Source organism: Papaver somniferum, chromosome 4 (genome assembly GCF_003573695.1).
Source record: "Papaver somniferum cultivar HN1 chromosome 4, ASM357369v1, whole genome shotgun sequence".
NCBI classification, from domain to species: Eukaryota; Viridiplantae; Streptophyta; class Magnoliopsida; order Ranunculales; family Papaveraceae; genus Papaver; species Papaver somniferum.
In genome coordinates this window covers 32,743,845-32,759,813 of record NC_039361.1, presented here as the reverse complement: position 1 = coordinate 32,759,813, position 15,969 = coordinate 32,743,845, and the positions used below count along the sequence as shown (strand labels likewise).

Sequence of the window (15,969 nt, the reverse complement as noted above, 5' to 3'; positions counted from 1 at the left end):
TCTAAATCACAGATCGATTTGCTTGCAAATTGTTGATGTGAAATCAAATCAGAAGATTAGATCTTGTACAACCGAATAGATAAAACCCTAGAAAATGAATCTATGAGAGCAACTCTGGTTTTAGACGGAGAAAGAAAATGAAATAGAAAATGAAAGTATCTTCTGTTATTCCTCTTGTATAAATATTAAAGGGTAGCCTTGGTATTATTAAAATTCGTAATAATTAATTATGGGCCAGATCTGAAGAAAATTTGATTTTTTGGGCCTAGTAATATCATTTTCTTAAAGTATGTAGTTGACAGTGGATGATCCATTTAGTGGGGCTTCTATATGTTTGAACCCATATAGTTGGGGGTTCTAGTATTTTTCACTTTTGATAAAAGTTTGTTACAAAGTGCTTTTGGTTGAAAAAAAAACAATCCCAAACAGGGCTATAGTCCATGAGTTCAATCCAACTAAAATGTTTCTTAGCTTTTAATCCTACTAATTAATCTATCAACATTAATTAAATTAAAAAAATTTATTAGTGCTAATTAATCATGAGTAGATTTGTCATTATGACAAGTATATGGATAAGGGGCTTCCGGTTTTGCTTCCTAATGATCCTATTTTGTTTCATTAGATGTACCCGAATTAATCAGTTAAGTGGTAACAAAATGCTTAGTCCAAAAATCATTTACGAATTGTCAGATTTTCCACCAACTGTTGAAGCTTTTTTTTGGTTTTCTTTTCTTTCGTTGCCGTGAAGGAGTTGTAAAACAACTTCTTTGGGCTGGAACCCCCAACCGGATCAAGTGTTTTTTGCACTCAATACGCAAGCGTCGAACTTCAGCTTGGAAAATAGGGCTGGAAGTTAGAGTTCGGTGGGCAATAGTTCTTACATCTGCTCGAGAGCTGTCTCGTGAAATACGAAGCAGCTCCCATAGCGCACCACCACTTATCATGTCCTTCGCATTTACTTCTGAAAACAGTAAGAAATATTGGTAAGAAATGATTGCACTATTTATTACATCAATGAAACCAATTACAAAACTCACCATTCTGTGCCAAATGGCAAAGTGCAAACTCAATATAGTGCCCGACTGGCGGGGCTTCATTGTTGGCATTCTGCACGATCCAAGGAAGAGCTCCATCATCAATCAGGAGAGACTTTCCAGATTTTGACCCTGTGGTGATTAACATCTCAGTATGACAGCAAATAGAGTGTAGATACATATTACTAACCCTTACCCTGAAGTAAATCGGTCACAATATGCTCAGGAGGGTCTCTACAGTTAATCCTCCACCAAATGTTGCCACCCAGCAACACCAGCAAGGGTAATTTTGAAGTGGAGAAAGACCAAATTCGCCGAAATAGTTTAATAAGGACCTAATGGCTAAGATGTCAACGGGAAATAGTGTTATTACCTTGAGTGGCAGCTCTGTATTCACATTTTGCAAAGTCTGCAATTCCACGTGCAACTTGCGCAAGAACGCCTGGATGTGCACACCTCGCCAATCCTAACAGAGCCTTTATGCCGCCTTCTGCACGTAATTCTGTCTGTATCTTATCTGGAACAAGACAACATAAAAATTGTTGATACTCAGAGAGCTAAATGTGACAGAAAACATAACCACACAAATAAGAGGAAGGAAGAAAGTGTACCATTCACGCATAGATTAGCAATGGCTCCTGCAACCATTCGAAGAGTTCTAGGGTCGTCAGAATCAGATGCTATGATTGACAATAAACTAATGCCTCCTTGAGACACTATAAGCTCCTGGTTGGTTTCTGCAAGAGTAACACAATGTTGCATTGTTGCACACTTTGAAATAAAATCTCATGAAGTATAACACGTAACTGTACCAATTCCACATAACTACCATTCATTGCAAGGTTCCCAATAGCAGCAGCAGCTACTCCACGTATCATTTTATCCTCTGAGCTTCTAAGAAGCATCAACAAGGATGTAAGACCACCAGCTTCTACAATCTGCTTCTGATTCGCTTCTGCAGACGAAAATGTAAGCATTCATCCCTCCAGAATAACTAATTTTGGGGATCAATACAAGAAGTTGAGTAGTGTACCTTCCGTTACTAGGTTTGCTACCACTTTTACTGCATGAATCCGAACATTGGCATCTTCTGATTCAAACATGGTCAAGATCTCATGCAGTCCCACTGTCATGGTATTTTCTTCCTCAAGTTTCTCCTTTTGGTGCGCCTCTTCTTCTAGCATCATAGGAAGCTTCAAAATCTCTGCATTTCCAGTAGTCTTGTCTCTCTGAGATTGTTCTTCTCTCAGCCTAAAGTTTATTTGTAGACAGTAGGAGCTTTAAACTTCGATAGCTTTGCCTTTGATGTCAAGGTTGGGGGAATTGAATTTTTCAGCAACACATGAGCTGTTTTTGAGAATATGCCGACTTTGTGCTATTTAAAAATTTCAAAAGAAAGAGTGGCTTCCATGTCCCTTGGAGCTATGTTGTCTGAGGCGCTAGGCGAGGCGAGGCGCCAAGCCCTTCGCCTCGCCTAGAGCCTGGGCGCCCAGAAAAGAAAATAAATGCTCACAGTTGACCGCCTTGGGAGTTTTTATTATCTAGGCGCCCCTTGCTTGACTCGTGCGCCTAGGAAAGCGCCTAGCTTGGCTTTAACAACATAGCCTTGGAGAAACGGGAACTTAATCAGCTTTGTCAGAACGAATGCTAATGAAATGACACATTCCTTTGCTTTAGCCAATTCCAGTTCTGACTGGTGGCTCCATTCCCCTCCTATAACTCAACTTCTGTTGGCAAGTGTTTTGGCCTTCTTTCTTATTAATGCATTTCTTTGGCTCGGGGATCGGAACCCCCTATTGAATCAAGTTTCATAACTTTAACACGAGTGTTAATCCACCAAAGCATTACACAAGAAGATACTGAGAAGAACCGAAGTAACCCGAAAGATTCTCGATAAATACTGGAGAAGTTTTTTTTTCTTTTCATCTATATTTCATTTCTGTCTCGTATAAAACTCAGAGAGACAAGGCATATATTAACCTCAAATTGGTTATAACACAAGCTACACACACATCAACAATGGTCTTGACCACACTTGACACATGAAGTATGAGTTCTCACATTGGAGCTACAAAGAAACAAGGATGAGCTTATGAACAGCAATAATATGACTCTAAGCTCCAGCCAAAATACACAGCTCTATAAAACAAGCAGCTTAAAGCAATGTGGAAATCAGCAGTCAATACGCAACCGTGGCATTTCAGCTTGGAATATAGGGCTTGACGTTAGAGTCCGGTGGGCAAGAGTTCTTACATCTGCTCGAGTGGAGTCCCGTGAAATACGAACCAGTTCCAACAGTGCACCACTACTACTCATGTCATTTGCATTTGCTTCTGAAAAATAAAGTAAGAAATTTTTGGTAAGATATTATGATTGCTGTGTTTGGGATAACTCAGTAAAACAACCAATCTGAAAAGAAAAATCTTTTGCTGAGTTGGTACTTTTTATTACACAAAATGCTGAGAACAAAAGCCGGAAATCCTGAGATATCAAGTACAAAACCAATGAAAAACTCACCATTTCGGGCCAAATTGCAGAGTGCAAGCTCAATTTGGCGCCTGATTGGCGAGGCTTCATTGTTGGCATTCTGCAAGATCCAATGAAGAGCTCCATTATCAATAAGGAGAGACTTCCCATATTTTGACCCTGTGGTAACTAACATCTCAGTAAAAAGTATTTTCAATTTTATAACCAAATTCCAGGACACATTACGTGCTCAACTATGGTCTCTAAATTTAAATAAATTATAATCCTCCACCATATGTTTCCATGAAAAAATTCAGGCCAGCCAGCAAGAAATAGTGTTATTACCTTGAGTGGCTGCTCTGGATTCACATTTTGCAAAGTTTGCAATTCCACGTGCAACCTGTGCTAGAACGTCCGGATGTACACACCTTACCATTTCTAGCAGAGCCTTTATGCAACCTTCTGCTTCTGCACGTAATTTTTTCTGTAGCTTATCTGGAACAAGACAATATAAAAGTTGTCGATACTCAGAGAGCTAAACGTGGCAGAAAACATAATCACAAAACTAAATAAGAATACGCAAGATAAAGACGGAAAAAAGTGTATGCAGTTTACCGTTCCCGCATAGATTAGCAAAGGCTCCTGCAACCATTCGAAGAGTTTGAGGGTCATCAGCATCAGATGCTATGTCTGACAATAAACTAATGCCTCCTTGAGACATTATAAGCTCCTGGTTGGTTTCTGCAAGAATAAAAACTTATAAAGTTAAATTAAGTAATGAGTTAGTGTAATAAGTAAATTAAAAATCAAAAAATGTACCAATTCCACATACTTACCACGCATTGCAAGGTTCGCAATAGCACCCGCAGCTACTCTACGTATGATATTATCCTTTGAGCTTCTTAGAAGCATGAACAAGGATGTAATGCCACCATCTTATACAATCTTATCCTGATTCGCTTCTGCAGATGAAAATGTAAGCATCCGTCTCTCTAAAATAACAAATATTGGGCGTCAGTATAAGAAGTTGAGTAGTGTACCATCCGCTGCTAGGTTCGCCAACGCTTTTACTGCACGAATCCGTACATCGGAATCTTCTGATTCAAACATGGTCAAGACCTCATGCAATCCCACTGTCATATCAGAGGATTCATCACAATATAGAATAAATTGATGTCTGAAACATAAACATTCAGCATTTGGTAAACATAATATTGACAGTAGATCAGATAGTTTAGCAGCTACCCTGGTCGAAGAGTTTGGCAGTTGATGCCTTTTCTCCATTTCTCTCATAAGCTCCATGACTCAATTGCAATAGCTGACTCTTCAAGATCATAATTTCCTTTTCAAAATTCTCCTTTTGGTGCGCCTCTTCTTCTAGCATCTTACGAAGCTTCAAAATCTCTAAATCTCCAGCAGCCTGGGACACGAAAAAGGGGTTACTTCACATTCCATGGGTCTATAACTTGGGAGTATGTAAAATAGACTGCTTGGTACTCAACTCAAATCACCATTGTAAACTATTGACGGTGAGATTATACCTCGGACTTTTTACACTGCGCCAGCTGAACTTTTACAGTGTTAGTCTCCTGCTCGGCAGCTTTCCTCAAATTAGTTTCATTCTGAAGAAATTGTTTGAGCTCTGCAATTTCTTCAGAAGCGGCTGCAGAAGGCCCCTGCGAAGCATAAAAGAAACAGGTTGCACTTCATTTGACAACAAAATCAAAGTTATAAAAGCAACATGTTAAGGATACCAATGCAGTACTTGGTTTTAAAAAAAAAAATCTGGGACATAAAGAAGTAAGAAACTGGCATTACAGGTCTCGCTGTGATTGAACATGCAACAAATGAATATACTGATTCTTTAAGCTGATAAACCATACAGTTATTAAAAACTTGATGCACTTGCTTGTCAAAGAAAAGAATTCACCTCCAATGCTTCTGAATAGTTCTTTTCAGCCTCGGAGACAAGATCTTGTGCTTCTACAACTATTCTCTGGATCTCATCAGGGAAAACTTTCTGCTGCATTTTAAGCTCTGCAATGAGTCCTTCTAGTTGTAAGTCAAGCCGCCTGGACAAGCTTTTATAGTCATATTCCTCCTTTATATTCACCATATTCTCCTCTTCCATAGCCTGAGAAAGAAAAAACTTATTTCTAGTATCCCAGTTCTCAGTTTCTCACCTATGCCTTGTCTCTCTGAGATTGTTCTCTCAGTCTCAGCCTAAGGTTTATCTGTAGACATTGTAAGCTTTAAACTTCAATGGCTTTGGTGAAGTCAAGGTTGGGGGAATTGAATTTTTCAGCAACACAAGAGCTTTTTTTTGAGAACATGCCGACTACTTATAATCAAGCAGAAAAGAACTAGGCAACTAGCAACTGATATTTTGAATTTTTCTTCGTAAGACTACCTCAATGACTTGCACCATGTTACTTAAGATTGCCGGAAGCCAGTCAATACAACATTACTGCTGGGGGAGATGTTCATTATGCTCTAAAATGGGTCAGCGCAAACACGAAATTCCAAACACCATGAAAACGTTATGCCTAATTTAACTCAATAATGAACCTTCTTAGGAATAGTGGGTTCTACACGAAAACTGAAACCAGCAACGAAATTGCATGCTTGAATCTAATTGTTTTTCATCTATGATACTTATGCTTTGAAATTGAAACTTGAGGTTATTTCAGCTGCATTGTCTATGGATCGGAGCACGGAAAGAGCCTTTGAATTTTTCAGGGAGGGGAAACAAAATTCTAGACTTCCCCACACCAGGTGAAGCAGCAACTCAATGGTGTTATCTTGGGTACTGAGTTAGTCGGCAGGGATTTTTGGATGTTAATTATGCTCTTGTGCCAGTTAAATTTCTCAAACAAAAGAGTGGTTTTCATGTCCCCTGGACTCCTAGAGAACTGGGAACTTTAACAGAATCCAAGATTTGAATATCTTGAGTTCACTTTGTCAAAAGGGATGCCAACGAAGTGGCTCTGCTTCCTTAGACTTTTTCCAGTTCGGTCTGGCGGCTCCATTCCCCTCCTATATAACTCCCCTTGTGCAGGCGGAGTGTTGTTAAGAAATGTTGAGAGGAGGCAAAAAAGATTGTCCTGCTTCAAGAGAAGGCAAACTACCTTCTAGTAAGATTGTCCAACTATTGTTGAAGTGTTATTTGCTCCTTTCCTTTTGTGGCCGTAAAAGAATCTGTTCCCGACTACAGGATTAAACCATTCATAACTTTAAACACTGTGTAAATCCACCAAACCAATACAGAGTGGATGGAGAATCATGATAAACAATAAAGAGCGGAGCAGAACAATGTACACAAGAAACTGAGAACAATCACAGTGAACTGAATGATTCTCAATAACAGTTTTTACAAGATACTGGGGAAACTTTTTTTTTTCTTTTTTCATTTTTGTTTCATATACAAATCAATTTCTACAATAATTAAGCTGGACTAATGTAGTCTACTGTAAATGAAGCTAGATGAACACCAACAGGGGGAGCAAAAAGAAATAATATAAAGAATGGAGACACTCGGTGAACATTTACTACCCTCAAATTGGTTACAACACATGCTACACACACGTCAACAATGATCTTGGCTGCACATCATACATGACGTATGAGTTCTTACATTGAAGCCACAACAAAAACAGGATGAGCTTCTGCACAACATTAAATTGCTTTTTGGATTTCGCAGAAGCTCCTGCCAAAATAAACTCTACAAAGCAAGCAGCTTAAAGCAAAACCGATATCAGCAGTCAATACGTAACCGTCGCAGTTCAGCTTGGAAAATAGGGCTTGAAGTTAGAGTCCGGTGGGCAAGAGTTCTTATATCAGCTCGAGAGCAGTCTCGTGAAATACGAACCAGTTCCCATAGCGCACCACCACTAATCATGTCCTTTGCATTTACTTCTGGAAAAGGAAACAAATGTTGAGTAAGAAGTGATTGCTATATTTGTGGTAACTCAGAAAATAATACCAATATTCCTAAAAACAGCAAATTTGAAATGAAAATCTGTTGGTGACTTGAAATCACTGCTAAAATTTTATTATTAAAACAAAAAGGACTTGTTTTCATAATAATTCCGGTTATATAAACATACCGTAAAAATGCTAAAAACACCCAGGCTTTCCAAATTCTAGAATAGGAAAATTAATTTTTAAATCATGAACCTGATGAAGTCTGATATATCAAGCACAAAACTAGTGCCAAAACTTACCATGCTGTGCCAAATGGCAGAGTGCAAGCTCGATATGGCGCCTGATTGGTGAGGCTTCATTGTTGGCGTTCTGCACTATCCAAGGAAGAGCTCCATCATCAATAAGGAGAGATTTCCCAGATTTTGACCCTGTGGTGATTAACATCTCAGTATATAGTATAGATACATAATAGTAAGCCTTACCTAAAGTATTTTTCAAATTATAATCAAATACTCGGCCACAACATGTTCAAGAGTCTCTCTAAAGTAGTAAATAATAATCCACCACCATATGTTGCCATAACCAGATTAAGGCCAGCCAGCAACAGCAAGGGTAAATATGAAAAGGAGAAAAACCATATTCGCAGAAACAGTGTACTAAGGACCTAATGGCTAAGACGTCAACAGAAAATAGTGTTATTACCTTGAGTGGCTGCTCTGGATTCACATTTTGCGAAGTTTGCTATTCCACGAGCAACTTGAGCAAGAACGTCTGGATGTGCACACCTCACCATGCCTAACAGAGCCTTAATCCCACCTTCTGCACGTAATTTTGTCTGTAGTTTATCTGGAACAAGACAATATAAAAATTGTTATACTCAAAGCTAATGACAGAAAAACATAACCGTACAAATAAATAAAAGAAAGAGGAAGGAAGAAAGTGTACGAAGTTTACCATTCCCACATAGATTAGCAATGGCTCCTGCAACCATTCGAAGAGTTTGAGGATCATCAGCATCGGATGCTGTGATCGACAATAAACTAATTCCTCCTTGAGACATTATAAGCTCCTGGTTGGTTTCTGCAAGAATAAACAATGAGGGACACCTTGAGAAAAAGCTTACAAAGTATAATCAAGTAATAAATAGAATCTAGTACAACAAGTAAATGAAAAAACAAAAAATGTATCAATTCCACATATTTACCATTCATTGCAAGGTTAGCAATAGCACCAGCAGCAACTCGACGTATCATCTCATCCTCTGAGCTTCTGAGGAGCATCAACAAGGATGTTAGGCCACCAGCTTCTACAATCTTCTCCTGATTTGCTTCTGTAGAGAAAATGTAAGCATCCGTCCCTCTACAATAACTAGTTTTGTGAATCAATATAAGAAGTCAAGTATTATGTACCTTCTGCTGCTAGGTTTGCCACCACTTTTACTGCATGAATCCGAACATCGGCGTCTTCTGATTCAAGCAAGGTCAAGATCTTCTGCAGTCCCACTGCCATATAAAGGGATCATCACAATGTAGAAAGAGGATAAAAACAAAAGTGATGTCCGAGCCATGAACATTCAGCATTTGGTAAATATAATATTAACAATAGATAGTTTAGGGCCTACCTTGTTCGAAGAGTTTGGCAATTGATCCCTTTTGTCCATTTCCTGATTCGTTGAGTTGTGACTGTCTAACTTGAGACACGAGAGAATCTAAACCAGTGAAGCCATTGCCAGATCCACCTTTATCCAGACCCCTCCTTGTCTAAATTAGAAAAAAAAGTTACAATGGATAAACAGCTAACATGGATTTAAGAAATCTAAAGAGCAGTGGCAATGCAAAAACATGGTTTGTGCTTGTGGTACTCTCCCACCATTTCGCACGAAGAGTCCTAGACACGTATTTGATAACTGATGAAATACCATGCACTAGCAATTTCAGGTCAGGACATGTGTTTTAGTACACCTACCAAAACATGAGTACTTATTAACCAGATACCAAAATTTGACTAAGTTTATACTTGTACAAATGCATTAATATATAGCAAGACACATAAATCAAGTCTACCTCATCAGCTTCATAACTCAATTGCAATAGCTGGCTCCTCAGGATCGTAATTTCTTCCTCAAGTTTCTCCTTTTGGTGTGCCTCTTCTTCCAGCATCTTACGAAGCTTCAAAATCTCTGCATTTCCAGCAGCCTAGGGCACGGAAAGGGGGTTAATTTACATTCTACAGGTCTGTCAGTTGGGAGTTGCAAAATAGACTGCTTGGTACTAGGGATTGTGAAATTATACCTCGGACCTTTTCCACTGCGCCAGCTGAGCTTTAACAGTGTTGGTCTCCTGCTCAGCAGCTTTCCTAGAATTAATTTCATTCTGAAGCAATTGTTTGAGCTCTGCAATTTCCTCAGAAGCAGCTGCAGAAGGCCCCTGTGCAGCAGAAAGGAAACCGGTTGCACTTTATTTTACGACATAATTGAAGTTATAAAAGCAACATGTTAAAGAAACTAATACTTGGATCAAAAGAAAATCTAGGACACAAAGAAGTAAGAAACCAGCATTACAAGTTTCCATTATATGTTTTGGTCGACCAAATACACAAGCTAATAACATTAAGGAGAAGAAAGTTTTTCGAAAGGTATATTGAAGTTTTTAGTAACTTCCGTATTCTTCTCTACTGGTTAATTTACTCAACCGGTATATTTTTTTCGAATAATAGTAACCATAAGTATGGCAATAAGAAAGAGATCTAAACAGGGAGAAGATTATATCATAAAAAGGGAAGGAACGAACCGCTCTAGCTTCCAAATCTTTATTTTCTTTATCGCATTTTTGTTGATTCAACGCCCATTGCTCTTCAAGCTTCTTTATTGATTCCTTATAATCTTTTTGGTGTTGAAGTCTCTCATTCTACAAAATAACAAAGTATGAAGACAACTTACAGTAGCTTGAAAGGCAATAAAAGCAGCATACACTATAAGAGTACCATGTTCTTTCACAGCACCTTCTAGAGAGTATAAAGTACTTAAAACAATCATTTCAACTTTCTTTTCTGAAACTAGTGAGTATTATTGGCTACGATGCCACGTGAGTCATCAGAATATTTCATCCTAAACAGGCAAGTCACCTCTTGTGATATGGTGATCACCAAACATGATCATTACTTACACCACCTCATGAATGTGCCTATCAGAGTGAAAGTTAAGCATTACAGATACAGCATCATTTTTCACCCACTTGGGTCTAAAAGGAATATGTAAGAAAAACTGTCTAGCACACCTGTCTCACTGTGCTTGAACAGTTTACAATTAAGCTTCAAAATTTTGGGACTACTGCAACTTTTTTTTCTGTGGGTCAGAAACAAGGAAAAGTCCAGAGCAAATGGGAGGTATTATTTCTTGATATGTATGCCTCTTCAGAAAGAAAAGGCAACAAATGAATATACTGACTACGTAAGCTAAGAAACCATTGAACATACATGTAGTTCACGTGAACTCAGTTCAGTTATTAAAAAAATGACGAACTTGCTTGTCAAAGTAACCAAAATGCTATATAATTCACCTCCAATGCTTCTGAATATTTCCTTTCAGCCACAGAGACACGATCTTCTGCTTCTGCAGCTATTTTTTCAAGTTCATCACGGAAAACTTTCTGCTGCCTTTCATGCTCTGCAATAAGTCTGTCTAGTTGTATGTCAAGCCGTCTGGACAAACTTTTATAATCAAATTCTTCCTTTATTTTCACCATATTCTCCACTTTCATGGCCTGAGTTAAGATGAATGTTAGAAAACCTCCAAGTTCTGATACAGTTAACTGAGTATAAGAAAGGACATCAAGCATTTACATAAAAGCTTGTAAAGCTGTGGCAATATAAGAAGGCACATTATAATTAAGCATAACTTAAAAATCCACAAGGACCATGACTGCTGGGGACATAGTATCTTAAGTTTAACTAATAAGGTTTACACACGAAGACTCCAGTGCCAGTTATTTTCGTTTTAATTTAAGGATTGCAAGACGTGAAATATAACTACAAGTCTACGACCATGCAATTAGAGGAACTTCACATGGAGATAATGCAGTTGAGTAACCCACCCGTTGTCCAAACATGATTGTACTTGAAGTCTCTCCCCGATGGCGTGGAGATGGCCCGATGGTTACAATCAATGAGGTTCTTGCGGTGCCTGGTACAAATAGAAGAAACAATTATAATCACGTATTAACAGGCATATGAAACTTAAATTGCAGATAAAAATCAGTGCACAAGAGTAGTAGATCAATCAGAACATCCAACTAAAGTGTGAAGCGAGTAAGAGTTATCCTCCAGTAGCTTAATGAAAGGCAAATTGAAACAACAAAATACCCTAAGAACGGATTACCTCCAAAAGAATCTCGAAGCAACCTTGTGAGTTTCGAGTCACGAACAGGAACATGTGGACTGTTTTCTGCTAGGGCGTTTATGCACTTTCCTAATGCACTTAACGAGAGATTAATGGATTTGGCTTCCTCTAGTGTGTGGCCTTCACTTCCTGTTTAAAAGGAAAATAACATAAGAAATCCTTGTGAAAATGTTGGGAGGGTAGCAATACAAGAAGATTGAAAGCTGTCTTCATACTTCCACGATACTTCTAGAAGAGCAAGGGGATAGATCATAGATATGATGTTATGATGCTGAAACAACCAACCGAGAAAGTCACTTTTTGACTGCTATAAATTGTGTTTAGTACCTGATTTATCAATACGTTCTGAACCCGCAAGATCTACTACAACCAACTTCCCTTTCCGAACAACGCCTGGCTTTGAATTCTTGACCAGGTGAGAGGTGTTTCCATTCTCACTCGAAATGGCTGCTTCCCTTCCCTTGACAGACCTTCTGACATTCACCTGCCGCAACAGAGCAAAATTAGCTCACCGCCTCTTAACAAATCCTACAAGGTTTTTTAGTTTCCTTCTATTTATTTTTAGGATGCATCTGTTTTTGTGGTGGTGGATGGATTTTGCACGTATAGAGAACATACAAAAGACCAGATAATGTACCATCAAAATAGCATGACTCCGGGAAGACTCCGTATTCATCTTAGTGTTTGCAGCAAACCGATGAGCTTCCCCTAATGATAGCAACTCAATGAAACTATGCTGATCCCTGATATCTACAAGGGTTGCCCCAGGTAACGAAACATCTCCAGTTCTTGGATCCTCCACAATGGATATGTTATCATTTGAGGGATCAAGGAGGTCTTGAATGGTTTCCATATACAACTGCATATATTTGGGATGAGAAAGAATGTAAGGCTACCATGTGTGACACGGCTTTAATCTGTTCACTAAATGTGATTAGCAAACAAACCCAGCAAACAGGAACTGAAACTGAAACCAAAAACCGAAAAATTGAGGCTAACAACCTGCAAGAAAGAAACTGACACAGAATCCACTTCTGGAGAAACATCAGCTAAAATATCCTCCATCGCTCGAACCATAATACCACGAGCTGCAGTATCTTCCTCCCCGAGCCGTCCAAGAGTAAATGTCTTTCCTGTGCCAGTCTGTCCATAAGCCATCACCGTCCCATTGTACCCCTCTAGGACACTCTACAGAAAGAATCTAAGCATCAGAAAACTCCGAAGATATTTCTTAATTTTACCGAAGCTACCTTAGACTGTTTAACTAGTTTATTTAATTTGTAAAACGCAGTACTTCTAAAAGAGTTATTCATAATTTTTACCAAATCTTCTATTATACAACCAGTGAAAAATGAGCTATTCGAAGTATTTAAACTTTATTACATGAGTAAAACATCTAAGAGAGTTACAATCGCAATATTAGAACACTCCATAATACAGAAATTCAATGAAAACATATGATTCATACAGTTTATTCAGCAACCAATTCATGAGTAACTCGAGAATGTTTGTACAGAACCAAGAGATTATTCTTTAATACACACCTCAACGACAGGTTTAGCCACTACTTCATACACACGCTTTTGTGAGGCGAACTCAGTCAGAACTTCATCAAACTCAAAGGTGTCTGAGTCCCAGTTGTTTTTGCGAAGCTTCAACCTTTTCAGCTAAGATAAAGGAAACAAAGCATGAGTTTATCATTTACATATAGCAGTCTTTTCATGAAAAATCAGAGAGAACGCCACTATAGTAGAATGTGCAAATCAAAAGATATAGGAACAGAAATTACCTCAGGCTGCAATTCAACACAATCAGCAAAATCTGCATCTGCTACCATTTCTTCCCCATTCCGTGGTCGCAGTCTTACAGCAACTCGAACCCTTCCTGGAACTGCCCAGAACATTGTTATTAAAATTAACCCAAAAACAGCATGCATGACAATGAGCAATTACTAGGGAAGTTGGCATTATGGGAAAAAGCCCAAGTCGAAAACATATGTTATTGTTAAACGCTAACAGAATAAAGCCTGCAATTGAATAAACCTAATGTTTCTCGATTAAAATTAGAAGGAAACACTAAATAGGGTGTGCAGCAAAAGATCTTGATGTTCTCATGTATTACAACTTAAACGGTTCATACCCAAAAGAGTTGCTGTTTGGCAATTATGCCATTTAAGATATGTAACTGAATTCTAACACTTTTATGATCTGTTTTGATATGTAACTGAATTCTTTTATGATCTGTTTTGCTTTTTTTGATTGGCAAATTAGTGTGTAAACGATTTCGACTTCAGGTCGAGGGTATCAACACCCAATGACTTTACCACCTAATCTAAGGCATCTACCAATTCGGTGAATCTAACGATTATACTCTTAGTGTATACCCAAAACATCATTTTGATACGACCAAGAACCAGTTAGGAGGTGAATTGTAAATGCCTCTCTAATAGGGTGATAAAGTCGTTGGGTGATAATACCCATTGCCTGAGGTCGAAACTCGTCTACATCCTAATTTACCCATCAAAAAATAAACAAGATGCAAAATCCCTAAGACTGTATCTTTAATTACTTTACACATTGGCTACTGCATGATAAATTTATCAGTGCCAGTTAATCTGCTAAAATCCATTTAAAGAACACTTAGTTCACAGATAATACGTGAAAACGTTGAAGGCTATAGATATAAACAAATTCAAAAGATAAAATTAGGTGACGAGGAATCATTTACTGTTTTGCTCTTCTGTTTACTTTCGCAAATTTTCCTTGTAAGTTTGATTAAGAAACTAGTATCTAGTGATTGTCTTCAAGCTTTCTTTAACCAACCATTATCAAGGAAATTATATAGTTTATCAAGTTGCAAACAGCATTGAACTTCCAACCTCTAAAAAAGTAGTTCTACAAATCAGTAGAACATTCTGCCTTTAGCAAACATAATTGAAACTCTACTGATAATCACAGTGACAACTGAGAAATTGAAAAACATGACTGAAATTGAAGAAAAAAAAATCAGCCTATTTCCCCTAAATGAACAATCCAAAAAAAAAAATCAAAAAATCAATAGATATCAGGTCCTTACTAAAACCTAAAACTGAAATCTCATGAAACAAAGCCCAAACAGATGAAAAAATACAAATTTACATTAAAAAAAAAATCAAATAAATTGAATAAATAAATGATTACTACTAACCTCCAGAATCATCTTTAATAGTAGTATTTCCCCCACATAGAGAACCAGGACTACTTCTTCTAAGATTAGATGTTGAAGTTGTTAATTTAGATTTATTATTTGAAGATTTCACATTTGAATTCAAAGCAAAAGGTCTTTCAACTTTTATACTACTAGATCCCCCCTTTGGTACACCACCACCATTTCTGTATATCCCATTCGGAGTAGCCATAATCACTCACTTCACTCCACCACCATTAACTTAAAGATTAAGATCCTTCCACCACTGAAAATCAAATCAAAATAAACGTTTAATTTAGGGTTTTTTTCTGAAGCGGTTTTTGAAAACCAAATAGCGGTAGAGAGAGAGAGAAAGAGGGAGGTTGCTTTTGGAAGTAAGTAAAAAACAGTGCTCGAGTGTGGTGAGAAAATATGGAAGAAGAAGAAAGAGGAGAAGGGATGGACTGAGGCTTTTAGTGGGTCCCGCGGGTTTTCTTCCTTTTTTGATATTTTTGTGATGTGACGGAGATATCCTTGTGAGGACTGAGGAGGTGATTTTACTCGTGAGGATCTTAAATTACGGTGACTATCTTTGTTTAGTGGGTTAAGTGGGGTTTGTTTAGGATGTCCTAATTACCCTTACAGAGGGTTAAACCATGATCCCCACTCCACGAGGAAATGGTCAAGTAACCAACATTGCTAATGTGGAGTAGCAGATTACTAGAGACCGTACAAAAACATATACCGTATAAGATAACCTTTTAGTTTATCTAATATGGATAGAGGGATTTACTGTTTAGTCCACAAAATCCGACCCGGATTACTGGCTAGTTCAGTGCCAAAAAATATTTACTCCCTAGTCCAAAAAAAATTTAAAAAGAGTAAAATTACTCTACTAACCCTATTATATAACATTACATATAATAATACATATGTTGCTACATATTACATATGTAGTATACTAGTAGTAATTAGTAGTAACTA

At 37.9% G+C, this 15,969-nt stretch overlaps 1 protein-coding gene and 1 pseudogene across 1 annotated transcript; both read right to left on the bottom strand.

The window, feature by feature from the left end:
- Positions 1–686: 686 nt before the first annotated feature.
- LOC113272300 lies at positions 687–5,928 on the bottom strand (annotated as a pseudogene).
- Positions 5,929–6,881: 953 nt separating this feature from the next.
- On the bottom strand, positions 6,882–15,400 carry LOC113275089 (kinesin-like protein KIN-UB). The gene is made up of 19 exons (XM_026524525.1): positions 15,007–15,400; positions 13,610–13,710; positions 13,365–13,487; positions 12,823–13,008; positions 12,458–12,679; positions 12,148–12,304; positions 11,800–11,949; positions 11,516–11,604; positions 10,982–11,185; positions 10,214–10,330; positions 9,716–9,850; positions 9,488–9,619; positions 9,046–9,184; positions 8,834–8,926; positions 8,629–8,754; positions 8,379–8,504; positions 8,127–8,270; positions 7,724–7,852; positions 6,882–7,415 (listed from the first exon to the last, which is right to left on the bottom strand). Exons 1-19 carry the CDS (start codon positions 15,215–15,217, stop codon positions 7,255–7,257), a joined length of 2,745 nt encoding a protein of 914 aa, XP_026380310.1. The 5' UTR covers positions 15,218–15,400; the 3' UTR covers positions 6,882–7,254.
- Positions 15,401–15,969: the final 569 nt, after the last annotated feature.